The 27,108-nt window shown below is 50.8% G+C and overlaps 2 protein-coding genes across 6 annotated transcripts in view; one reads left to right on the top strand and one right to left on the bottom strand.

The window, feature by feature from the left end:
* The window catches only part of Dnah17 (dynein axonemal heavy chain 17), a 106,485-nt gene extending 104,206 nt beyond the window's left edge, over positions 1-2,279 (top strand). Inside the window, exons 79-80 of the mRNA XM_074045000.1 lie at positions 303-528; positions 1,751-2,279. Coding sequence (XP_073901101.1) covers positions 303-528; positions 1,751-1,998 — 474 coding nt within the window. The 3' untranslated portion in view covers positions 1,999-2,279. The remainder of the gene's footprint in view (positions 1-302; positions 529-1,750) is intronic.
* The window catches only part of Pgs1 (phosphatidylglycerophosphate synthase 1), a 38,037-nt gene continuing 12,636 nt past the window's right edge, over positions 1,708-27,108 (bottom strand). For 2 of the 5 annotated variants that reach the window (XM_074045001.1, XM_074045004.1), the window contains exons 3-9: positions 26,502-26,579; positions 24,946-25,049; positions 24,024-24,209; positions 23,205-23,383; positions 20,990-21,511; positions 10,090-10,238; positions 4,741-6,259 (exon numbers count right to left, since the gene is read on the bottom strand). In XM_074045001.1, coding sequence (XP_073901102.1) covers positions 6,140-6,259; positions 10,090-10,238; positions 20,990-21,511; positions 23,205-23,383; positions 24,024-24,209; positions 24,946-25,049; positions 26,502-26,579 — 1,338 coding nt within the window. In that variant the 3' untranslated portion in view covers positions 4,741-6,139. Of the gene's footprint in view, positions 1,844-4,740; positions 6,260-10,089; positions 10,239-20,989; positions 21,512-23,204; positions 23,384-24,023; positions 24,210-24,945; positions 25,050-26,501; positions 26,580-27,108 lie in introns of those variants that run through there. The other 3 variants (XM_074045002.1, XR_012438408.1, XM_074045003.1) reach the window with 3 other exon arrangements.

Genomic DNA, 27,108 nt, shown 5'->3' on the forward strand with positions numbered 1-27,108 from the left:
CTTCCGCCCAAGAAGGAAAACAAAAAGCTTGAGAGCCCCTCTGGCTGAGCTGCCTTTCCTAAGCAGCAAGGTGACAATGGCTAGGAGTCTCCTTGGGGCTCCCAAGCTGTCCTCAAGTGTTAAGGCATTCCTTCTGACCCTTCCCACCCCTCACTTAAAATGGAGCCAGGCAGCAAACCAACATCACAGAAAGGCAACAGTCTGAGCACGCAGGGGCGCTCTGCTGAGGCGTGTGGAAGTTCAGCCTCAGCCTGCTCAGCTGCAGCCCAGGGCCCCGCTCCCAAAACCCTGTTTTCTACCAGGAGCTCGAGTCCTGGACGACGGACTTCGCCCTGCCCACTACTGTGTGGTTGGCTGGGTTCTTCAACCCACAGTCATTCCTCACAGCCATCATGCAGTCCACGGCCAGGAAGAACGAGTGGCCCCTGGACAAGATGTGTCTGTCTGTGGAAGTGACCAAGAAAAACCGAGAGGACATGACTGCTCCCCCCCGAGAGGGCTCCTATGTGTACGGACTCTTTATGGAAGGTAACAAGGGGCTGATCTGTTGGCAGAAACTTCCAGAGCCACTCAGCTGGTGGAGATAAAACTAGCTCTTAGCACAGACAGGCTGTGCACAGCTGTGGGGCGGGTGGGAGAGGCACTCAGTGGAGACAAATCGGCTCACAGCATGGAGCCACGCTGACCCCTACGGAGGGCGGTCAGGCTCTAAGAACGTGCAGAGGTCTGGGAGGCCAGAAACCCCACTCCAGTCAGTTGGCAATGCTTGTGTGGAAAAGCTTAAAACCCATTAACAGGCAATGAGGAACTCGGCCACCAGCCCAGAGCAAGGAGCCAGGGCAAGCGCGTGCCTTGTTGGGTGGGGGACTCCATGGCATGTGGCTCCTGCCCAGTCTCCGAGTTGCTGCTGTCCCAGGGCAAGGGCTTCAAGGGAAGGGAGCCATGCTGTCCACCTGTCCTTGAGGCCAGGGCCAAAGGCAGGAGGAAGAAAGGGGTGATGGCTCCCACATCACCTGTACTACCACCAAGAGGAAGCCAGACCCAAGCGTTGAGGTAAGGGCATTTGCCTCAGAACCACTCACTGAAGCAGCAATTGCTCACCACAAACCTGTCCCACTGGACATCTGCCGTCACCCTTCCTGTGAGGCTCGGACACCCTGTTTCCCACATCACACAAGACAAGCAAGCAGCAGCCATTCTCCATGTTTATTTTGGAATTCCAGGCAGGAAATATAAACACCATTAAATAGAATGAGTAGAAATGATAGCAGCCTGGTTAAAGGCAAATGATATTTATATTAGGCATACAGATATATATAATTATTTATGCTCTATGTACATAGAGGATAGACATTATACACGAAGAGAGCCAAGGAACTTTATAATTTTCAGCTGGAGTTATGATTGCCTGCCACTGAAGTTAAGAAGGCTGGCAGACAAGGCTCTGAAAACACCACAGATTTAAACAGATGGAACCCAAGAGCTTTGTGCTGAGCTGTCCCTGAAGTGCATAGCAAGATACACAGGGCAGGCACACATACACAGTCACCTGCGACGTCCTCTGTTTATACCTCTGCGTTTAGCAGTTCAGCCCTTGGCTGAACTCTGGGGGTCTCAGAATACTGGCCGCTCCCTGAAAAGGGGAGGGAGTTGTGAGGCGAGGCCGCTCCCTGCCAGTGTCACCCCTCACTTCACTGCCAGCACACTTCACCAGGGGCCATCCTGACCCTTGGACACGCTGTCCCCGCAGGAGCTCGCTGGGACACCCAAACCGGAGTCATTGCTGAAGCGCGGCTGAAGGAGCTGACGCCAGCCATGCCTGTCATCTTCATCAAGGCCATTCCTGTGGACCGCATGGAGACCAAGAACATATATGAGTGTCCTGTGTACAAGACACGCATACGTGGCCCCACCTACGTTTGGACCTTTAACCTGAAGACTAAAGAGAAGGCCGCCAAGTGGATCCTGGCAGCTGTGGCACTGCTCTTGCAGGTGTAGCTGGCTGCCAAGCCCACCACATGGCCACACCCTAGATCAGACCAAGGGCCTGACCACAACTTGGAGTTTACAATCAGAAACAACCTTGCAACTGTCACTTACTTTTTACAGGAACTGGCGGCTATCCTTTGTCTCTTACATAATCAAAGTACTTTGTAACCAAGCGCACCTAGACGGTGCAGGAGGCAGCGCAGATTAAAACAATTGCAGTCACTTATTTGTGCTCATCTGATTGGCCTGATGCCACCTGGGGCCCGACACAGCTTGGGGGTGAGGCCCTGATTCCCAGAAACCCAGGGGTCAGACGGCCTAGGAACCACACCCCCAATCTTGACTTCTGAAGGACCAGTTAGGTGGATTTATTTTTTACCCACAAGCAGTACGTGAGGCTGGGTGCAGCATCACACCCCTTAGCCAGTGGAGGGCCCAGCGCTCCCTCTAAAGCAGCAGCTGGGCCCATCTCAGGGCCCACCCTTACTCTCTTCTCTCAAGGCGGTTATAGTAATGCCTGCCTCCCCCATCCTCTGCCTCAGAGCCGAAAAGAACAAACTTGCCACACTGGTGCCACCCCCACAGCACTACAGCATGTCCCCTTCACTGCCCACACTTGCTGAAACCACTACATAGAACACAGTGGGGGTGGCTGGGGACCACCTTAGCCATGTGCTGTGTCCTGGGGGTCCACAGTTTCGTACCAGGCTTGTGTATGTGTGTGTGCATGCACGTGTGCACAGCATCTGTCTGCATTTTCTTTTGTCTATTCCTCCTACCCCCACCGTCAGTTCTCATTCCCGGCGGCTCAGGCTGGGCTGGTGAGTAGCGTGTGCACAGCACAGCAGATGCCCTTATGAACTGTCCAGCCCAGGCTTCAGATGGCTTTTTGGCCGCTGGGCAGGGTCTCTCCATAGTGAACCACAGTCCTGGCATAAGGAAGGCCCAGTTCCTGTTCTTTGGACGAGTTCCGCAACCTGAGTTTCAGGCATCTGTACAACTGTAAAAACATCCCCACAAGTGGTAGGAGAGGTAGGCTCAGGAAAACTCTTGTGCTGCTATAAGGAAAAGCTGTCCCTAAACCAACCCTGTGCTCCAGCTGCCAGCAGGGACAGGGGTGGCGGCCTGTCAGTGGCCCTACTCACTCCTTGGGCAGCTGCAGGTGGTACTGGCTGAAGGGCTTTCCTGAAAGACCTGGCTTAAACCTTGGGCCCTTATGACTGGCAGGAGTGCCAGTGGTTCTGCAGAACCACTTCAGTGGAAGTGAGATGAAGTCCAGATCTTCCAGACCCTGTGGCCATGCCACTGCAAGATATTTCACAAAGCAGCCAGGCTACACGCAGGTCAGGCTGACCAGGGCAGTGGATGCAGATGAGGGGAGATGGTTAGTAAGAAATCTGAGGGCGAGAGAAAGCAGTGGGTCACGCTGACCAACCCCAGATAAGGTGGACCCCAGAGGGAGCAGGACATCCTCCATGTTTTCAGATCTAAAATGAGCAAAGTAAAGCAAATCCTTCAGGACAGCATTCTAAGCTCAGCTTGATCCTGGCATTTGTGAACACTTTTTTCTAACTGTATTCACCCAAATCGTGGGTGAAGCAGAGGTCCAGAAAGTCTGAATTCTGAGAGGTCCCAGACAGGCTGGTAAGACGGAAAAGGAAAAACCTCCCCAGATCCCCCCTTCCTGGGACTGAGATACACTGAAGGACACAGAAGTTTCAGCCCCCAAGCCTGGCTACTGGGCTACTGCCTTTGTTGTCCAGGAGGGGTCACTGCAGCCCTGTGTCCAGGATACAGGGACAAGCCACTGCTCAGTGGGAAGAGGCAAAACTGCCAGTGGCCACAAAGCAGCTCATTTCCAATCTCTGGAAACCACAAAATGTGAAGTCTTTCCAGTCCTGCCTTTAGAGCCTGAAATAAAACAGTAACAAACTATCTCCAAGAGATGGTCACCTTTGGGTTGCACTACAGGGCTGCATCAAAGAACTCACATGCTGGGGGCAGGGCAGGAAGCCTTGGTCTGGAGCAGGGGTGGCGGGAGTTTCTGGGGCAGGACTGTGTGAAGGGCATTAGCAGAGATGAAGGGATGAGCAGGACAAGCACGCAGGCCTGCTTAAGCTGGGTTGTGGCCCAGTGCTGTTTACTCTGGTCCCAGAAGCTACAGGAATACAAGGTCTGGGTAAGAAAGCCAGTGCCCTGCCTCAGTTCCTAGGCTCCTCTCTTTGCCTCACAGGACAATTTAGTAACCAGCCTGAAGGCCGACAGTGCTAACTGGTGCACTGCTACCCCAAGGCAAGTGTGGCCTCAGCCACCGCTCCACCTTGTTCACAACCACAAAAACCTGCATCTGTCCTGTCCTGTTCCTGGCACTGGAGCCCCACTACACACAGCCAGGCTGCAGGGACAGGGCCAGCTGGCAGGGCGCATTGGTGGTGGTGGGGGGGGGGGTGTCAGGGGTCATCAGACAGGAGCAGCTGCTTCCAGAGACAAAGGGCAGGGATGGACTCCAACATGGCTCCTGGGCCCAAGGAGCCTCTTTCTCCCTGAAGACACCTTCATCTGCACAGGGCTTGAGTAGCTGAGGAACAAAGACTAGGTGACAAAGGCTTAAAGCTGGCTCTAGAGGCAATGGGAGGAGAGGGGCAGACTTCCATAAATGCACAGGACATGTACCAAAATGCCCTGCTGTGAGGTGACACCAGATGTGAGTTGACCAGCAACCAACCACAAGGTACAGGCCTTATTCGAACCTTGTGTGAAACACATCTTAAAAATGTTTTTATTTAATTTCATTTTAAATCTTAAAAACGAAATAAAAAATATAAAATGACTAGAATTACAAACACCTCTGGTGTCCGACAATTCCAAGGAATTCTTGCTAATATTTTATCAGGTGTGGGCTTGGCATAGTTTTGTTATTTACAGTCTACTTCAGTAGGAAACAGTATACATTGCTTAGAAATATGAAAATGAACAAGTATCAGATGGAAAGAAATCAGAAAAGAGGGTAAGAGCCAGATACACCTTGCTGGTCTCTCAGTACTATTTTACTTGAGATTTGTACCATGTTTAAGTAAAATTAGAAATGATGAAAATAGTGAAGAAAAACTACATGATGAAATATAATTGGTACTGGGGTTTGAACTCAGAGCCTTGCACCTGCTAGGCAACAAGTGTACCACTTGAATCATACCTCCAGCCCAAACTACAAATTCTTTAAAAACAAGGTTGAGAGGAGAACCGAGGTGGCAGGAATCAAAGAAATCATGCGCCAGCCACAGGCTCCTCCCTTACTCTTGTCCATGACTTCTCATGCTCCCTCTCCCACATGCCAAAGGTCAAGCAATGCCAACTGAAAAAGGACTGAGGACCAGGGACTAGAAACACTCTGGGTCCTGAAACACAGCAGGACACTCCAGAGACCCCAGTGCTCATGGCAGCTGGACAGCCAGAGAGGAAGCTCAGTGAGGCATACGTGTGCTCTGCCTGAGGGAGTGTCCAGTGGCTGTAGCTCAGCACAGGCTCCTCTGGCTGGGCAGCGTGTCCTGGTTCCAGCAGACTGTGCACCTAGGACATCACATCTGTGCTGTCCCACAGCATTTCCCCAACTGCACGTCAAAAACGTCACATCTGTGCTGTCCCTGTCGCATTTCCCCAACTGCACGTCAAAAACGTCAGGGAGATGGCAAGGTAGCAACCCCAAGGTCTGGCTCAGTTGCAGCTGGCCCAGGCAGCAAGCCAGAGCAGCACTCCATCCAAGAGCAGCTCCTCCTCCTCCTCCTCCTCCTCCTCCTCCCACCACTGCCTCCTGCAGGGCTATGGTCAGCTAAGAGTAAGGAAGGATAGAATCTGCTTCTCTGCCTCCTCTGTCACTGGGCCCTTGTCCCAGGGCTCCCAGGCAGCCATTCAGTGGAACTGGCACCTGAGGAGAGGTGAAGCAGGTGCCTAATTTCGCACCAGGCTTCAAAAAGTTTGATGGTCACCAACCCCAAGCTCACAGAAACCAATCTGTGCTCAACGAAAGGGTGAAGAGCCCTCAAGGTTCCTTTGAGGGTCCCTGGGGACTCTGGTGATGAGACCACCTATGCCCCACTCTGAACTCCAGGCAACACCGAGCTGAGGCAGCACCCGAGATGGCACCTGTCTGTCCTCAGAAGAAGTTCTTGATCAGCGGAGTCACCATCTTCACCCACAGCTTCACCTGTCGACCCGGCTGCTCAAAGGTGGCAGAAGACACCACACCTGACCGCAGGTAAAGCTGCTCTTGCTCCTGAGGAAGAGGAACATACAGGAACTGTTACGAGTCCCTCCAACACCAGGTGACATGATGGGTCAATCCAGCCCGGGCCATCAGATCAGCCTGGAAAATATCGACTCCCGATACCAGGCGGGCCCAGGGATGCAGCAGGTGCTCCACTGGCAGGGGAGGCTTGGGCCACCAGATGCTGTCATACAACACTTGGAGACAAGCTAGTTCCTGAGACCTTTTAACCAAAATATGGCTGAATCACTAAACTTCTTCCTTCTTCAATTTAGAGTTGAAGAAATAATGTTGATAGAAACCCTATTTTAAATGTTCACCCTCAGGTAACTGGGGCTGGAGGTGTGGCTCAAGTGATAGAGCTCCTGCCTGGCAAGCACAAGGTCCTGAGTTCAAATCCCAGTATTGTCCCCCACACACAAAAATAATAAAATAGTAAAGTAGTGGGCTGGGGGAGATCAGTGGTAGCCTGCACAAGTGGCAGGCCTGGGTTCCATCACCAGCACCACAAAAAAAAAAAAATGGTTTTTTTTTTTTTAAACGAAGGTTTCCCTTCTAGCAAACTGGCAAAGGTCATTTTGTAATGTCACTATCCCAATGACATGCACTGCCAATACAAAGGGAGACTGAGTCACAGCTCTAGAAAGTCAGTTGGTGACGAGTATCAAGAGTCTTGAAAAGCTTGAAATGCCTTGTAAGAGTTTATCCCAAGAAAGCAACTCTGCAGTCAGAGCTATAGACTAAGATTTCTGTACACAGGTATTTGTCACAGCAACATTTATAGTAAGGAAAAGCTGGAAAACACCTAAATACCCACAAGTGCACTTATTAATAAGCCCACATGGGAAAGCCACATCACGTGAGATAACTGTGTTGCAATGTGGGAAAGTGCGTGATGCTTTAGGTAGAAGCGCATGCAACGCAGTCATCCCTCACAATCCCTAGGGGACTGGTTCCAGGACCCCCCAGACACCAAAACCTCCAGGCCCACAGCTCTGACATCAAGTAGCACAGTGTACAGTCTACACGTCCTCTCAAAGACTTCTAGATTACCTACAGTATCTAATGCAGCGTGAGCACTGGCAGGACCAGGAAAAATGTCTGTACATGTTCAATACAGACAGCAATTATTCTCCTGAACCTTTTCAATCCACAAGTGGCTGAATCCCCAGATTCGGAACTCATGGATATGGAGGACCAATAGCAATCCTAACTTCATTTTTAAAAATGTCATACCTCCCCAGTGCTACAAGAGCAGAAGGCAGGCAGGGGCATAATGAAAGCAACGATGCCCTGCGAGTGCCGCCCTCTTTTGTGGCAGGAGGCAGCACTCTGGATCACGTCTCCGCCTCCACGAGGCTATGAGAGTCCCATCTGTAAACTCTGGCCACACCCACCTCCCACACCATCTGAAGGTCACATGGTGATGACCATGAGCACATCATGTCAACCACAGGAGACAAGAGGGACCTCTGTGGGGAGCACTACCCCAAGAGAGGGAAGCGAAGTCACGTCCCTGGCAATTCCCCCATCCCAATGCGACTGGGAGGGGGACACCTTGCCCCCAGGACACTATGGAATGCCGCCATGGCTTTGCCCAACCAACAGCATGCTGGGCTGGGGAAATCCTGAGCCCAACTTCACCTCTCCTGCACCTTTTGTCACAAAAGCGGTATCCCTGAGGTCAGGGCTCATGAGACACTTTCAAACTGTGCATACCCACAGCCAGCTCTTCTACCCCACACCATGTTGACAGCACAAGAGCCTAATCCACTGGCCTCCTAATTGCTGTTGCTAAGGTCCCCATCCCTGGTGGGACTGCTTGACGCAGAGCTGGTTAGGAGGGCTGGGGTGGGGTTGGGGGGGAGGCTGGTTTGCAGAAGTCTCCACAGAGCCGGCTCCAGCTGTATACTCCAGTGAACACCCAGCCAAGATTTCAATTAAGTTACCAGAAACACTTCAGTGTCCTCACACACTCCACAACAGAGATGGAGAAGGAAGTCAGCTGGTGGAGGTCACAATGCTGTTCAAGGGAGTATTTCTTGGGTCACAAGTGGAAAACTGTTCTCTGAACAAAACCAGGAAGTTTTCCATTTTTATTGTATGTACTAAGTCAAGGGAGGGACTTTAGATTCTGGTAAAAATATCTACCCATTCCCAGGCCCCACAGGACGTAGACAGGGCCCTTCCCTGGGTAACAGCAGGGGCTCGTGTGAGCAGGGGCCTGCAGGCCACGGAGGTATCAGGGACTTTCTGCCATAGAGCTGGGCAGTCCCCGCAGCACTTGGCTCTCAGAGACCAGGCACTGAGAGGGAGGAGGGCAGCTGCAGCCAGTACTGAAGAAAATGGTAGAACCACCCAGAAGTACACTTCTGCACTTCACAGGCACAACCTCTAAAGCCTGGAGGAGCCACGGCAGCATGAGCTACCCCCCACCCACAGTAGAAAGCCCCTGGGACACAGGTTTGGGAAGCAAATATCCCAAGAATGTCATTTGAGAAATCAGCTCCAACCACAACCGGCCCAGCCTTTCTCAAGATCCAGGATGTGGGTTTAGCTCCCTAACTCAGGAAGTGGGGAATGGTCAACACCAGGATGTAGGGCACAGGCCTGGGACACTTGCTCCCCAGATCCCTCTCTAGGCCAGAACCACCGACAGCTCTCCCAGTGGAGGCATCCGTACACAGCAATCCCTGCATGAGAGGCCAAAGTCCAGGAAATCCCACTGTCATGAGCTACAGGTTTGTGTCTTTTCCCCAGCCTGGCTCAGAGGCCAGCTGTCACCCTGTTACTGGAAGCTCTCTGCTTGGGGGCCTCCTCTGTCACATATCGTAAACCTCCCTGCAGGAGGAAGTCTGCTGAACAAATACAGTCACCCCACTGGCCATGCTGACATGGCCGTAGTAACTTTCTCTCCCCAGGTCATGAAGCCCTTCCTGGCATCTAGCCCTGCTCAGTGACAAGATTCCCAGACTCAGGAGAAAGGACCATGGAACAAGGCACAGCCACTTCCCTATCCATCAACAAGGTCTCTGACAATTTTACTGCAGTCTCTCCAACTGGAGACTAAGTGCCGAGCATCATCTGACACTGGGACACTGAGGGCTAGTCCGCAACAGGGTTTCTACATCCCCATGACTCAGGAGGGGACACTGGCTTTTCTTGGGAAGGTACAACTGTAAAAGGCACATATCCGGAGGCAAAGCCCGATGTAAGTCTCACATGTCCAAACAGTGCCTCTATTTCAAAAATCTATCAACACTGCTGCTGGTGATCAAACACTAAGATACATGGAAAAGCAGGAAAAAATTCTTGGCACTCAGAAACCAGGCACTGAGAGGGAGGAGGGCAGCTGCAGTCAGTACTGAAGAAAATGGCAGAACCATTTACGGATGTATTTCTGCACTTCACAGACACTTTCTACTATCTACTTTAAACAGAAAATAAAATGCTGCTACATCTAGAGAGCGCCAAAACCACTGCTGACCCTTTAACGATTTGCTCTTGTTCTTAGAAAAGGCTGGACCTGCTGCTATATTCAGATCCCAGTGAGAACACCATGGAACCAGCATGGAGGACAGGAAAAGTCCCTAGCACGTGGGGTACAAGTTCATCCTGACAGCTGCAATGGTTAACGGCATGGCCTTCCAAGTATGGCTGTGAGGCAGGTTTCTCTCCAAGTCCCGGTCACTACAGACTTGGGAGGACCCAGGGTCTCTCTCACTCCGCTGAGTCTTACTCAGGAGCCAATGGCAAGAGTCAGGGCAGCCCAGTGACATGGGTAAGGCTGAGTGCCAGGTGCTCCACAACGCACCTGGGAATCCCAACCCTCAACCAACCTGATGGAGCTGCTGCTGCAGAGCTCGGCTCTCCGTCACGATGGCAATCTGGGCCTCCAGGTCCCGGTGAACTGACCTGTACCCAAAATTAGGAGAGCCAATCAGCGTGAGACAGGGCAGGCTGCTCCCTGCCAGGTACAGCCAGAGGCCTGCAGGGAAAAGGAAATGTGCAGACAGGAAGTGAGCACAGTATCAGCCAAAGTCCTCACCATGCACTGTCTCAACCTAAGAGGAAAGCAGTTGGCTGTGCTTGCTGCACGTGAGGTGGCCATGCACTTGGAGTGCAGACCAAACCAGGCTCATCACCCACCCATGTGCTCCAGACCTCTCGGCATGAGGCTGCTCTTTACTTTCTACCATCCCCCACACTGTAGCCCTGTGATCTGAGCAGAATGAAGCACTAGCTCACAGAACATGGTCACCCTGTCCTCAGGGTCTTCTCTCACACTCGGCCCCAACTGCCACCCAAACCCCTCTCCAAAGTGCAGGGCTTCTAATCCTGGCTCCCTGAACTGGCTAGAGTTTGTCATCCTTCCTGGGAGGACCAGGGGAGAGGTAGGAGGGGACTCCTCCCTGCTTCAGAAGGCAGACTTGGAGCTGTTCTGCAGCGGTGATGGGGGCACTTGATAAGAACAGGTCTGCCTGAGGACATGCTGCCCACCTTTCCTACCTCAGGACACACGTTTCCTTGACCCCTTCTCCCTATTTCAGCCGTTAAAAACACCAAAATCCATGAAGTCCAAAGGTCTCTTGGAAGTGTGCCTTCTGCCCTCTCTAGCTATTGGGCTCAGAAACCTCCAGGGTGGACCAGGCAAAGCCCACTGTGGCCAGTGGAGGAGAGGACCCAAAGGCCCTGTGAGCTTCTGTCCCACCCACTCAACAGACACCATGGCCAAGTGGATATTATAGCTAGAGAAATGGTGGGCTCAGTAAAGCCCTATGTGTGGTGGGAATCATCATATCTGACCACACAATGGGGAGATTTCTATATTGAAGTCGTGGATTCTAGCAGAATCCTTAAGTGCTACTTGAGAAGACCACAGCTGGTCCCCCGTTCTACACCCAATTCCATGTCTGCCCCTAAGTTCCAGGGCCTGCTTCACAGCCCAGCCCCCAACAAAACTACTCCTAAGACAGATCCCCAAACCTAACCTCCCAAGGACATGTGCTGCCTGAGATGTCCCACTCTCGGGAGCATGCACTTGGGCACAACCTCTAAACTTCCCTCACTGCTGCCCCCTCCATGGCACCAAGAACGCCTTCCCCAGAAAACCCAGCCCAGTGTCAGTGACACTGAGCAGACACAGTCCCTGCAAGCACTTGCACTGGGCCAGCCTCCCCACGGCCTCCTGACACTGCTCTTCCACCAACACGATACTCTTCAAAAGGCCCACGGTACATATGATGGTCATGGGCAAGTCGACAGAATGTAACTCACATCAACCCCTAAAATAGAAGACCATTGCCTAATTCTCACACAGAGCAGGAACACTTCCAAGAATGTCTTGGGTAAGAGGTGACAAGGCCTGCCACTTATTCCTGTAATGGGCTTGTTCCCTCCCCTACAGAGGACCACATCAAAGTCACTTGCCTGCCTTGTGCCCAGTTCCCTCAGAGGGGCATCTGGCTGTGCAGGCAACTCAAGAGGCCCCCAGAAGGGCAGGCTGTTCCCTCTCTCTGGAGTCCAGGCCGAGCCTGCTCTTCTATACTGACAACTTCTCAGACTCAACCTTCTCCACTTTCAGAGCACAGAGCTGGGAGTTGGGAGACAAGACACAGGGCAGGAATCCCAACAGTCTCAGACCAGAGAAAGACAAGAACTTCCTCCCACATGCCACCAGCCTCTGCACTGCACCTCACTAGCACCACACTGAGTCTGCTCAGTGCCACCTACCATCCTTTGGTGGGGGATATGGAGGAAGGCCCCATGAGCCACCAGGGTCAGGCTGATCTGCATCCTGCCACCATGACTCTGTGCCCATCCCGAGACTCCCAGTCCATAGTCTGGGGAGGGAGTGGAAGTGCCAGGTCCTGCATGCACTTTCTTTTTGTGGTGGTACTGGAGTTTGAACTCAGGGTCCTTGCTTGCTAGACAGGCGCTCTACCACTTGAGCCTCTCCACCAGCCCTGTTGTGTATAGGGTATTTATGCAGGCTGGCTTTGAACCTTGATCCTCCTGATCTCTGCCTCCCACATAGGTAGGATTTAAGGGCGTGAGCCACTGACCCCCAGCACTGCATGTACTTTTTATTTGCAAAACCTGCAAAATGTTGGCTGATTCTCTCACAAAGCAAGCCAGAGGTGGCTGTCAGAGGCAGGCAGCCCACTGGTGAAGGCACACCACATGGAGAGGTACTCCTCAGTCTCTATCATCACTGACACCTAGACCAGCTGTACATCTGTCTGTATACCATATGAACAAACAGCTATGCTTCATATATTAAAGATTTTTTAAGTGCCCTCTCCCCAAAAACCACCCACCACCCTCATGGGGAAGGCATGATCTGCTCCTATCCCTTGTGTTTTATCTCTTCTAATCACTGCTGCCTCCCTCACCTTCTTTCCCCTACAGCCTAGGCTGGCCTTCAGGTGAGTGCTTCTGAGAGGCAGCTCACATTTTTAGCCTTCTGACCAGTTGGGTGAGAGACTGCCCCACCAACTTCTCCCACAGTCCAATTTGTGCTATCTCAATCTGTGAAAAAGAAAATAAAGGCCAGTCAGGCATGGTGTGCACACCTACAATCCCAGCACTCACAAGGCTGAAACAGGAGGATCTCAAGTTAGAGATCCTGTCTCAAAAAACAAAAGACAAAAAAACAAATGAAGGCATAAGGAAGGAGAATGAAGACCAGAAATGGCACCCTTTGAAGAACCTAAAGACAGGGTGATGAAGCACTGCCAAGAAGGGATGTCACCACCTCTTCCTGCCAAGAGAGGCAGGACAGTGGGCAGGCCCGAGGGAACCTGGGAACAACACTCTTTCTTGTTGTGAACTCCAAATCAGTAGTTCCAACTACAGGTCTGTACGTTGAGGACAGCTGGAAAGTTTCCAAGTAGGGTGGGGAATCAAGAAGCAAGCCCTAGTGTTCCTGTCGCTCCTAGGGCTCAGAATGCCTCCTGGGCTGTGGACTCCAGGGCCGGGGCTGGGAAACACATTTCCGGCTCAGGGCCATAAACTGGTTATCAAACCCTACTTCCTCACCCCAGGGCCTGACCTTTGGGCCCAAAGTCTCTATCATTCCAGGAACCAGCAAAATTGTAGCAGGAATGACAGCCTGGGAGGGAGGGGAGCAGAGGGGAGAGGAAGGGGAGAGGAAGGGAAGGGTAGAAGCAGCCCTGCCACAGACAAAGTGCTTTCATGAGTGGACTGGGGATAAGAATTCTCAGCCCTGAGAAGGGGGAGGAGGGGGCAGCATAGAGAAGCTACTGCAGCTTCAACCATGGTGCTCTCCATGAGTACTTGGCAGGGGTACAACAGTGTGACCTGGACTCAGAATCCAAAGACTCCTGCTGCCTCCCAGCTCTGGGCTTCCTCCTCAGAAAAGGGTACCTGCCTCTGATCTTCTCTAGCCACCTCATCCTTGCAAAGCAATAACCAGGCTGGTGCTCCCCAGCCTCCTGGCAAAAGGCTCTGAGTACTTTCTGACCGGCCAAATGCCCTCCGTTAGACTGCCCTCACTCCTGCCCAGGCAGTCCTGCATGCCTGGCGAGATCCAGGGTCTTCACTATCTGTTCTCTCTGACCAAGATGGGCACAGGGCTCCCTGTCTTCACTCAAATCTCTGCTTGGAGTCACCTCCTCAGAGAGGCCCTCCCTAACCTAGACCCCCCACCAGCCTGGATCCCTTCGGCTCTGGTCTTCACCTGACACAACTTGTATAGTAGCCTCTGCTTGCCTGCCCTCTGCTTCCCAGGAGGGCAGGCAGCTATCTGGGCCAGTGAATTGTGCACAGTGCCTTGAATATGTGGCACACAGTAAGCACGATTAATATGTTTGAATAAAATGAGAGTAATGAGGGCTCTTCTACAAAGGGAGGCTAAATTAGTGAAAAACACCGTGAGGTTCACACAGCAGGAACCCCTGTGCAGTGTAGGTCAAGTGCCCTCTCTGAGGTCTCTCCCAGAAAGATGCAAACGCATGCACAACTCCCGCTGCCCCCGTAGTATTTGGCAATGCATTTCTAAGAGTTCTTTTTTTTTTTTTTTTTTTTTTATGATTTGGAAATATTTTTATTTTATTTTTTGATGGTAACTTTTTCTTTTTGGTGCTACTGGGGTTTGAACTCAGGACTTTTTTTTTTTTTTTTTTTATGTTCCAACAGTTGATTCTCATTTTTTTTTTCTTTTATTATTCATATGTGCATACAAGGCTTGGTTCATTTCTCCCCCCTGCCCCCACCCCCTCCCTTACCACCCACTCCACCCCCTCCCGCTCCCCCCCCCTCAATACCCAGCAGAAACTATTTTCCCCTTATCTCTAATTTTGTTGTAGAGACAGTATAAGCATTAATAGGAAGGAACAAGGGGTTTTGCTGGTTGCATTTCTAAGAGTTCTTGAACCCCTGTAAAAACAAGGAGACAGCAGATGTCACATTCCTATCCTCCACAGATGAATGGCTCTGAGAAACTTCAGGAGGTCTAGGGCTAGTGTGTACTTCAGTCTGACAATGTGCACCACACAGCCCCCCAGCTCCAAAGTACACCTGCCAGTTCCAGGTGGCACCTATACTCCAGGCAAACAGGTGGGTCTGCCTGGCTCTCCCTGTCAGTTCACCTTTGGGCATAATGCCAAATCAGCCTGTCAGGAGGACAATAAAAATAGTGACATTCCCACAACCATTAGCAGATCCCGTCAGCAGGAGGAAGAAATCTCTTAATCCAAGGCTCCTGCTCCACCCTAGCCACACACATGCTAACCTAGAATACTGCATCCATAAGACAGCAAGTTAACATGTTAGACTCATTTTCTGATCTCCTTTCCCCATAAAATACAAGCCCCAGGCCTAGCCAGCGTACCTGGTATAGGACAACACATCACTCAGTGAACAGCATGGGCATGCTCCCTGCCTGAAAGGGCTGTTGGCTCTCAGCACAGGGCAGGCATGTTTCTTGCTCAAGGCAAGAGGTCAGGATAATGGTGTGAGCGCTAGCAAGGCCTCACTTCTCCACAGTCTGAGAGCAGCACTGGCTTGACACATCTCATGCTCAGGTGCTAAGCCTGCTGCCCCTCAGACCTCAAAGTAAGTATGTCCGCACATCACACACAGCCTTACAACAGCTGATGCCCTCGTCCCCGACTGTCTACCCCCCAAACTCTCTACCAGGACTCGGCGGCCCACTCAGACAAGTCTGCTGTAGCATCTGAGGTGCCTCCGGGTAGAGTCAAATTCCATCCCAGGTCCCAGAACCTTGTCCTATTACACCTACAAGGCAAGAAGCAAGGATTAGCAACAGGGAACTGGCAAACCGTGAGTCAGGGAAGCCTGCTATTGAGTATGCACACGTCCAGCCTGCACCCTGCAGCTGCTCCTAAGGAGTCTCAGGAGGCAAGGACATTTAGGTAGAGGCTTCCAGGCTGTCCTCTGAATTGCAGAGGAAAAAACACTAAAACTATATACACAGACCAACTCACAGTGATTCCAACCTAGAAGTTTACAGATTTTTGTAATGGTGGGAGAGGAAGACAGGTGAAGTACAAACCATACTGTGACTACTGCTTTGCTTTGCAGCAGTGGGGATGGAACTCAGGGCCTCCCACATACGAGGCAAGTGTACTGAGCTACACCCCCCAGCCACCCATTTTTTTGGTGGGGAGGGTTACTGGGGTTTGAATTCAGGGCCTCAGGTTTGCTAGGCAAGCACTCTACCACTTGAGCCACTCACCAACCCTTTTTTGTGTAGGGCATTTTTGAGATAAGGTTTCGCAAACTATTTGCCTGGGCTAGCCTCAAACCATGATCTTCCTGATCTCTGCCTCCTGAGTAGCTAGGATTACAGGTGTGAGCCACCAGCACCGGGACCATAATACCATTTTTTAAAATTTGCATCCCTTCCTGGGCTACCAGTATGTGGTACGACACTCTCATGACGCCAGACAGTGGCAGTGAGCCACGATTCCCAGGCAACCCCGCGATGGCTAGAGAAACCACCAGCACTCTATAGTGTTCTATGCAGCTAAGCCAGGGTGAGTGGGAGGTTAGATGAATCAAGTGCACCTTCAACTTACCATGTTTCCAGGTCACATTACGTACAACTTAAAACGGATTTATCAGGATACATTTCCATTGTAAATCAAGAAACATGAAGCTAGCCGGGCGCCATGGCTCATGCCTATAATCCCAGCTACTCAGGAGGCAGAGATCAGGAGGATCACGGTTCAAAGCCAGCCCAGGCAAATAGCTCAAAAGACCCTATCTCAAAAAAACCCTTCACAAAATAGGGCTGATGGAGTGGCTCAAGGTGTGGGTCCTGAGTTCAAGCCCTACTACTGCCAAAAGAAGAAGAGGAAGAAGGAGGCAGGAGGGAGGGACGAAGGGAGAGAGGGAGGGAGGGAAGGAGGGAGAGACAGAGGAAGAAGCAGCATGTGTACAGGTAACAAGGCCAGAGACGGCACACCAAAGGATCCAAAACTTCCCACTGTCCAATCTTTCGTCATTCACTGTACACTTAGAAAATTTCAGTGTTCATACAGCACCACTCACAAGGTCCCCAAGCTGTGAGTTGCTGGTCATTTTACACACACTAGCCACGACACCTGCTGCTGCACTCTTCAGACAAAGCCATTGTCCCACTCTACAGGAAGGAGGTTGAACCAGGTCCCTCGGCTTCTGCCAAAGGCAAACATGAACTGAGAACCAGGCTTCTAGACCCCAAGTCTGGTAAGCTCAACACCAAATTGTGCTTCTATGTGATCTTCGCAAGAAGGAGTCCTCTGCAAAATTCCAAATAAAAACTAAACACACAGCCCATACTGCAAAGGAATTCTTTAAATAGTGGAAGGCACCTCTGGTTCTTTGAAAGAGCCCAGTTTATTCAAACGTGCTATAGGACTGACATCTGTTAGGAATCAGTGAGGTGTGCCTCCACTGGGGCTGCTCAACAGAATAAGCACTGCCCCAGCAAGCAGCTGCCACAAGATCTCTCCAGCAAGACATCTGAGCAACTGCTAGGTAATCCCGCCAAAAGGTTTTGTTTTGTTTTGTTTTGGTGTCTGAGACAGAATCTCACTATGTAGCCGAGGTTTGCTCCTACTGCCTCAGCCTCCCTAGCACCAGGACCCTTGGCAGTATTTGATAACCAAAAATACTGAATTGCAGATCCTGGCCCTTTGCATTTCCTGCCAACAGTTGCACTGAAACCTGTCACCTGTTTGACTGGTGTGGTCATTCACTCCCCCTAGAAGGTTGTCTCTCTTCACTTTGCCTGCAGGCTTCCTGAGGGCAGATATCAAACCAATCTTTCTTGCAAAGCCACCCTCACAGGACCACCAGTAAGTTCAACACATAGCCCTCAGAGTGTCTTGCTGCCTGACTCCCTGAGAAGAGTTATGCTGACAAGCAGGATGCTACTGGGGTGCAAGGAACTCAGTGTCTGGGCTCACTCTCCTCTGCCCAAGGGTTTTTGGGAGCACGAGGTCCTGAGATCAGCCAGGGCCTGTCCTGCAGAAGCTTGGGTAAGGGAATCATGGTATGGACTGCAGAACCATCAGCAGGAATTTTCCAAAGCTCCAAACAGACACACCTGAACAGGCTCACAGCTGTATCCAGCACAGGTCTTAGAAGAAATGGTTCACTCTACCAACCATCCAAACCCACAACCGCCACATAGGCTGCTGGCTTGTCCCTGCCCCAATACAGGCTGCTATGGCCATCAACAGGTGAGAAAGAAAAGGCTACGACTTAAGACCCCACTGTGAGTCACAGCTACCACACAGGGAAGGCCCCTGGCCTCTCACCTGTCCATGTGCCCCAACCCCACCCACCTCTGCCATCTCTCCCCCTCTCACACTCACACACACCCTGGGACCCAGCTACCGGATTCTTGCCACCCACTAACTCAGCACTCCCAGATGGCAGGGCCCCATCCATGCCGGGTGGGTGGAAGCAAGCAGGAGTTGCACAGTTGGGAAAAGGCAAGGCACACCAGAAGAGCCAGTTGGGTGTCTCTGCTTCAGTAGTAACTGGGGAGTCACTGCACGTTGATAAGCGTGGCTTTAGGAAAACGACCCAAAGCAGAGCCAGAACTGCCAGGCCAGGACCCTCCTGAACTGCAGACCTAGCTGGGAAGCCACAGTGCAGACAAAGGAAGAGCCTGGCCAGCTGTGCCTCTTGTGCAGCTTGTTATGGGTCTACATCGCAGTGCCTCTCCAAAGCTCACAGACTCTCCCTGCTGCTCAGGTCCCTTCTATACCCCACCCTGGGCATTGCAGTGATTCCCAGAAGTAACAAGGCCAACCTGAAAATAGTTCCCCTTGCCAGCCCTACCTGCCCTGAGACACCCGACCACAAACCTAGTTAAGCCCATGACAAGCCAGGATGAGCCTGACAGTATAAGGTACAGCTGTTTCCCACACCAAGCAATGCGGCCTGCCTGGGCAGGCACATGGGCCTCAAAGCACAAGTGGCACTCACTGGACAAACCAGCTGCTTCACCGTCACAAACTGAAACTAGGCATCAGAGCCGGGCACCGTAGCTCAGGCCTGTGATCCTAGCTACTCAAGAGGCAGAGATCAGGAGGATCGTAGTTCAAAGCCAGCTTGGGCAAATAATTCTGTAAGACACTATCTCAAAAATATCCTTCAGAAAAAGGGCTGGTGGGGTGGCTCACGGTGTAGGCCGTGAGTTCAAGCCCCAGTACCACAAAAAAAAAAAAAAAAAAAAAAAAAAAACACTAGACATCAGAATCTCGGGGTAGGGGAGTTGTTTGGTTTGGTTTGGTTTTGAGGGGGAGTACTGAGATTTGAATTCACTCAGAGCCTCGCACTTACTCGGCAAGTGCTCTGTAACTTAAGCCATGTCCCTAGTCCTTTTCTTTTCTTTTTTTAAGCTATTTTCAGGTAGGGTCTCAATTTTGTCTGGGCTGGCCTTGGGCCATCCTACTTCCACACTGCCCCCCAGAGCTGGGATTACACATGTGCTATACCATGACTGGCTTGTTTTTTGAGATGGAGGTCTGATTTACTTCTTCCCTAGGTGCGCTGAACCACAATCCTATCTCTACCTTCCAAGTAGCTGGAATTAGAGGCACAAACCACCACTGTTGGCTGTTTTTTTGTTTTGTTTTTGTGGTTTTGGGGGTTTTTATTATTAATTAGCTAGATGTGGTCATGCATGCCTATAATTCACACTCAGGAAGCTGAGGCAGGACGATGGAGACTTTTGAGGCTGGCCTGGCTAGATAGTGAGATTGTGGTCTCCAAAAAAACCAAACAAAAAGAAAAACAGGTTAGGAGCTGGAATGTAGCTCAGTGGTGTGCATCCCCAGTGTGCACAAGGCCCTGGGTTTCATCCCCAGCATCACAAAAATAAACAAAGGATAAAAATACAATTTAAATACCAGGTTAAGTTCCACACACAGCAAGCTGGACTTAGGTCTACAATGGCTGGGCTTCAGTATTTCTTTAAATGTATACCCACTGAACACACTGCTTTGGGAGGAGTAAAACAGAATTCAACCTGAGGATTTGAAGATGCCCTCAAGTCCACATAGCACTGACGTGTGTCCACAAAACCCAAGTACAACAGGCTTCAGGGCACCCCAAAGAAAGACCAAAAGAGCCATGCATGGCTCTCACGGCCCAGCATCACCAGGTGCTGTCCACGCCTCTTCTTCTGGTGAGGTAGGTTCCTCAAGCGTGCTCACACTGCTAGAGCTGGGCCTGTGCACGGCACCAAGAGGCCATGGGGCAAGCCAGTGCACAAGGTTTAAGTGCATTTCATCCAAGTAGAGAGATGTGCCCTGTCTGGGCTGCTTTACTGGAACTCAACGGAATCACAATAAATATCCACTACAGACTACAGCCCCCTTCCCCTCACAGGTCTGTACATGAAGTACACAAGACAGCAGCTGGGGATGTAGCTCAGTGATAGAGTGCTTGCCTAGCATGCACAAGAATCTGGGTTCCATCCCCAACAGCGCAGCAAAAAAAAAAAAAGGAAAAAGAAAAGCAAAACAGCCAAGAACCGTGGCTCACGCCTGTAATCCTAGTTACTCAAAAGGCAAAAATCAGGAGGATCGCCAGCACGGGCAAATAGTTCTTGAGATCCTATCTTGAAAACCCCATCACAAAAAAGGGCTGGTAGAATGGCTTAAGGTGTAGGCCCTGAGTTCAAACCCCAGTACTGCAAAAAAAAAAAAGAGAAAAAAGCATGTAGAACTTCCATTAGTAAGGACACTGAGTACTGAGTATGCAGCTTCCATTTTCTCAGTTATAGGGGAAAGACTGACACATAAGAGGGGGAAAAAGCAGTGGTGAGGAAAAGACAGGAAGGCTGGGCTGTCTGAGCCCCTGCACTGCCAAGAAGCGGGAGTGTTGAAAACGAGATGACACTAAGTCATGCTCTTTTGCATCTGTTCTAGAAGAGATTACATGGACCACGTTTTTTAAAAAGTTACCAAAATGATTCCAGTTTGTAAGTTTTGGGCACATAAAAGGGAGAGGTTTTACCCAACTAACCCCACTTAAACAGGACAGCTCTTGTCTCCCTGCCCTTTCCCCAGGATCTAGGACATGCCTTTGAGAGCTACTATGAGGACAAAATGGGAGCATGCAGGGCTTCCGCAGGAGGGGTTGTGTGCACCATCAATGTGTACACAACCCAGACACTGCAAGTGAGCCAGGAGTGTGGTCCCCTAGAGTCGCCGCCGTGTTGAAACAGTCCTCTGGCCCGCTGCTGCATACCTTTGGCATGAAACGTCCAGCCCCTGCGCCAGTACTCCTGGAGCTGGACCCGCTCCTGCTGCCCCAGGCTGCACACCTCGCTGTAGAATTGCCGCTCAATGTGCACATAGGCTGCAGGGATGGCACCAGCCACGCCCTTGGCCCCAAAGAAGCCATTCACCTCTGGAGAGGCCAGAAGGATCTGGTACTCAGCCCGTGTGCCCAAGACCAGGTCCATGTAGGCCTGGGTCAGATTGAAGTAGCCAGTGGTGAGGAAGACCTTAGTGCCTCGCTCAGCCTCGGTCAGCAGGGTCTCGGTGACAATCTCGTCAATCTGAATCTCAAAGGGCTTCATTTGGATCAGCGGGTAAATCCAGGTGTCAGGTGCTGGTCTCCGATCACCAGCGGCTGCTGCCTCTTCCTGGGTCAACAGGGAGTCACCATGGAAGGTCTGGGCATGCAGCATCTGCTGGCGGGTCCTGGCTGAGTGGATCACATCCATGACCCGTTTATTGGCTGCCTTGCAGTATGCAACCCGATCACCTAGAAGGAGACATGAGAAAGAGGAGTGAGGGAAAGAGAAACAGGGAGTCACGATTCTACCAGCTCTGGGCACATGGTATGTGACAGGCAAGTGCAAATGCTGCAAGCAGTCACTTGTGGAACACAGCCCTGAGCAAGGCTGCTCCAAGGACACAGCTGCCTAGACAGGGCCACTACCCACAGGGCTACACACAGGGAGAAGTGAAAGGGCCCATCTATAAGTAATTCCAATTCTAAAAGCTTATAAGCAGACAAGAGGAATTTAGGATGCCAAAAATGGGATGATGGCTACCTTGGGGATAACACCTGGAAGAGACCAAGAGAGGCCACTGAGGAGAGAGCCACTATAAACAAACACTTAAGCTGTACATACGACTGGCGTTTGTTACACATGTCAAACTTTAGTACAAAAATTTTCAGGGCCAGGCACCGCTGGCTCACGCCTATAAACCTCAGGAGGCAGAGATCAGGAGGATCATGGCTCAAAACCAGCCAGGCAAATAGCTTAAAACCTTATCTCAAAAAAAAAAAAAAAAATCACAGAAAAGGGCTGGTGGAGTGGCTCAAGGTATATGCCCTGATTTCAAACCCCAGTATCACAAAAAAAGAAGAAAATTTATTTTAGAGACGTGGCTCAAGTGGTAGAGCACCTGCCTAGCAGGCGTGAAGATTATTTAAACAGACACATGTGTCAGGATTGGGTGTGGTGGAACACACCTGAGAAAATCTCAGCTATATGGGAGGCAGAGATAAGAGGAATACAGTTCAAAGCCAGCCTGGGCAAAAAAACATTATAGAGACCCTATCTAAAAAACTAAGCCAGGTCAGACACTGGTGCTTCACACCTATAATCCTAGCTACTCAGGAAACAGATTAGGTGGATTGTGGTTCAAGGCTAGCCCGGGTAAATAGCTCATAAGACCCTATCTCAAAAATACCCAACACAAAACACAGCTGGCAGAGTGGCTCAAATACAGAGCCTGCTTAGCTCTGTATCTTGGGGTCTGAGTTCAGACCCCAAGTTCACCAAAATAAATAAATAAACAAAAATTAAGCCAGGTGAGGTGGAATACCTGGCTTATGAAGTGTAACTACATGGGAGGCAGAGGTAGGAGGATCTCACATTGAGGTCCTCCTCAATGAGCAAAAAGCAAGACACTATCTGAAAACTAATGGTTCAAGTGGTACAATGCCTCCCTAGCAAGCACTAAGCCCTGAGCTAAAACCCCTGTACCACCAAAAAAAAAACCTAAAAGCAAAAAGAGCCAGAGCACAGCACGTGTGGCTCAAGTGGTTAAATCCCAGAACTGTCAAAAAGTACATAAATAATACTTGTCAGTGTAACTAAAAAGAATGAGTACACTCCACAGGACAGATATGACAGAGAAGCCCCATGATGACTGCAGCCTCTCTGGTGGTGACACTCAAAGGCCTCTGAGGGAAGGTCCTGGGCTCTACATGGAGTGCCTTTCTTAGCTGGACAGGACAGTGGTGACAAGCAGCTGTGCAGACACACTGGAAGGAAAGATAAAACTGCAGGCACTACTGTTAGACAAGAAAAGACTGAGAATTAACTAATGCAAAAACACAGTATAAGAAAGGAAAGACGAAGGCCCTGCCACCCAACTCTTGCACCTGTGGCAAGGCCCCAGAGGTGCTCTTCTGGCCTTCACCCCACACCCCAGGCCCTTACCTTTGTAAGGATGCACCATCCCATCCACCACCTGCACCGTGTCATCCCCCTGCAGCTGCAAGGACACATCCCCCACTGCATCCACCAGCTCTGTAAAGAAGTCAGCAATCTCTGCACAGTCCTGCAAGAACACGTAGCGGTCCTGGCGGTTGGTGAAGTAGGAGTCACTCAGGTTCGCACTACAGGGAGGAACAAGCAGGTAAGAACTCGTGCAGAAGTGCACAATGGCATGGGCTAGTGATCCAAGCCTCAGGGTAACTGGGAGAGAAGCAGCAAACTCAAGTCAGAACAAAACAAGAGCAGCCGGTTCACAAATAGCTACTGAGCAATGCCCGTGTCCAGGGAACTAGCAAGACTGGCAGTAAGTGACACAGGACACAGGCGGCATCCCCCTTAACCTGGAACTGACCACCTAGCTGAGAAGTGGAGCTGAACCTTGTAGGACTTGCTGTCAGTGCCCTGATCTGCGTAAGCTTGTTTCTCAGGCTCTCCCTAAAAGTTATTCTATCTCTCTGACCTGGTTCACCATGTATGAAGTGATGAAAATACGCATAGGCTCACTGTGAGAAATGGTGAGACGGTGCACAGCAGGGGCTTAGCTCAGTACACAGAGTAGCTCAGTAAATGGTGGCTGCCCTCCCTCAACCTCTGTGGGCTGCAGCTCCCACATCATAGGGACCATGGAAGAGTCCAACAATATCTGGATCTGCACATAGCAGGTTCTTTAGGGGATGACCTGTCCTTTCTCCTTGTTCAACTAACTCCCCTTTGCCCCAGAGAGCATGAAGGTGACATCCTTGACACAGGATGCCAACTCACCCGCTCAAGATGACATTGTTGTCAAAGAGATACACCTTGATGTGCTGGAGGCCAATAGTTTCATTGAAGCGCTCGGGAATAAGGAGCCGAAGGAGCCCTCGAAGGTTGGGTGTGTGAAAGAGGGAGACACGCACGTGCTCTGGGAACCTCTGCAGGAGAGGGAGCAGCATGGTCCGAGAGTTCTTCCTACCTGCAGATGGAGGTGGAGAAGATGACCAGTGACTCACACCGGGAAAGAGCTTGCCCATCAGAGAGGGAGCCTCACTCCCCTGTGCTGCAGGTCTCAACTGGCCACATGGACTGATGCTGCTTCCCAGAAGACCTCAGGGCCAACTCCGGCTCTGGACACCTGCCACACACCTCAGTGCAGGACCTGAGTGAGTGCTCCATAGAGCAGATATCTGCTGGTTCTGCCACCTGGCACCTGCTCTTCTTCCTCCTGCTCTGCTCTGATCCCTCAGCTGCACGGGAGAATACCAGGCCTAGACTAGACCACTCAGCATACTCCCAGGCCCAGACAACAATTAATTCAGATCTAGTCCCACAGTTCAGGGGCTTTGGCCTGAGTCTCAGGGAAGCAGACTTCCTTCCAATAGACAAGTGTCATGGGAATATGACCCTTAGCCACCAGAGGCCACCACAGAGTCCAAGCATAAAGCAAGCCCAGTGGAAGCAGGACCAGGAGATGGATCCTAGGGATATACCCAAGCTCCAAATTATAACCCATCCAAAGAGGTCAGTCACAGGAGTCAGAAAACTCTTTTCCTAAGTTGTTTTGGGCTGGGGTTTCAGTGACCTGCTGCAGAAGGAATCTGACAAGGACAATCATGCAGTGGCAGGCCTCTTCTCTGCCTAGGGACTAGGGAGGAAGTGTAGCTCCTCCAACCAAGGATCTGAGAGAAAAAGAGGGCACATGCAACACCTACCTCGTGAGCCCCGGGTAAAGTCCAGGAGAATGGAGACCTTGAGGTCAGAAGGAAACTTTGCTTGCAGGGACTTTTCTAGAGTACTTTCCAGGCAATCCACCTACAAGAAAAAGAACCCAAAAGAACACATCTAAAAACACTAACTCATCAGCTAATGCCCTCACTGTCCTCTGGCGACAAAGATACAACATCAGCACTGGGAAGCCAACACTGCAATAATTGCATGAAATGGTCTTGGTGACCATAACCAGAAGCAGCCACCAAATGCACTCTCCAGCCTGGTCCCTGGAGGGCGCAGGACAGAGGAGTTGTTGCTCTGCAGCCTGGACCTCACCACTCTTGGCAACACTCTCTAAGACACCAGCTCCCACACACATCTTCACACACATAATCCTTGCACAGACATACAACAAACAGCGTCCTACTCATGGAGAGCACTTGGTAAATATTTGCTGAATGAATGAATCCAAGACCAACCTGTCCACTGGCCCTTGTCCATGGGCTGGACATTATATTCCTCTCCCATGAGCACAAACAGGCTTCCCAAGCTTGCAGCTAAGAGTATGACCTGGAACACAGAATGGCCTCCACGCTCAGAGGCAGAGGAGTAGGGAGCACTCAGGCTACCTCACCTCCCCCTCCTCCTCTACACTACAACCCCTACGTTATCTTCCAGTTCCTACCTGTGAATTTCACACAAGAAAAACCACTCACTACAATCAACAGACCCATTTCTCTCCCTATGAACAGAGTGATCCCAGAGATAGAACAAAGAAATGGCCTCACTCACAGATTCTCTTCAACCCGCCTCCAAGCTATGAACAGCACCCAGGCATACCAGGTGACTTCAGCTCTTTCCACTCCTGCTTGCCTCAATGAAAGTGACAAGTGTGGTATGCCAACAAGTCCAGGTGGAGACTGGCACCGACTTCAGCCTTGGCAAACCAACCCAGCTAGTCCTACCTGCGTTCGGGTTCATTTGTCTAGCACAAGGTCAGAAAACCTTTTTTGAAAAAAGCTGCAGAGTAAATATTTGGGGCTTTATGGGTCAGATGTTCTCTGTCACTACTCAGTTGTGCTGCTGCCACGGGAACACAGCCCTAGACACTATGCAGAGTAAGTGTGGCTTGCTCCAACAAACCTTATGGATGACGTGGGAATGTAAATTCTATACTCTTTACATGAGTCACAAAGCCCTCTTCTTTGGTTTCATGAAGTCACTTGAAAATACAGAAGCCATTCTTAGCTCACAGGCCATGCAAAACAGGCAACAGACTGACTTGGCCTGTGAGCTGCCACATGCCAAGGCCTAGACTGGCAGACAGAGCAGCCTAGAACACTGTGCAGGGTGAGAAGATACTGGCCAGCACCTGACCAGGCTTCCCGTGCCCTTCTCATGCACTCCTGACAGGCACATCTGGCAACAGGAACAAGAGCAGGCTGGGAGACGGAGGCAGGAAAGGCAGTGCCACACCAGCTCACAGCACTGTATAGCCGGAATGCTCTAGGCCAATTCACTCTGCTGCTGAGGTCACCTCCTCATAAACCTTACCAGTTCCTGCTCCAAAGGACCTGTTCCCAGGTAGAGGGATGCCATCACAACCCGCCTCTTGGCTACTTTTATCTGCCCCTGGAAAAGGAAAAGCAATTCAAAGTTTGTATTCATCATTTTCATAGACCACTGACATGTGAGGCAAACCATAGTCTAAGGTGACCTATACAACGTCTTCACCAATTAATAGTTGAAGTGGGCCCACAACGTATATGGCAACATACCAAATAAGGACCCACAACCCTAATTTAAAATACTCAGCCTGCAAACTAAGGCACAGTCTAACCCTACTACAGAATGCAATGTACCCATTAAAAAGAATGAAGGCGGGGTAGGGGTGTGGCTCAAGTGGTAGAGCACCTACCTAACTACCACAAGGCCCTGAGTTCAGACCCCAGTACTGCCAAGGAAAAAAAAAAAAAAAAGGAGATCTGTGCACACTGACATGAATGCCCACAAAGTATTGCTGAAAGAGAAAACAAATGACTGAACAAAATGCAAACCATGTATCCACCTGTTTACACCCTATATAGGTACACAGCTGTACCTATAAAACTGCGTTCATGTCTGCAGGATCAAGGAGAACACAAATCCACCTATTGAGAAG

The sequence above is a fragment of the Castor canadensis genome, chromosome 11, assembly GCF_047511655.1.
Source record: "Castor canadensis chromosome 11, mCasCan1.hap1v2, whole genome shotgun sequence".
NCBI lineage: Eukaryota > Metazoa > Chordata > Mammalia > Rodentia > Castoridae > Castor > Castor canadensis.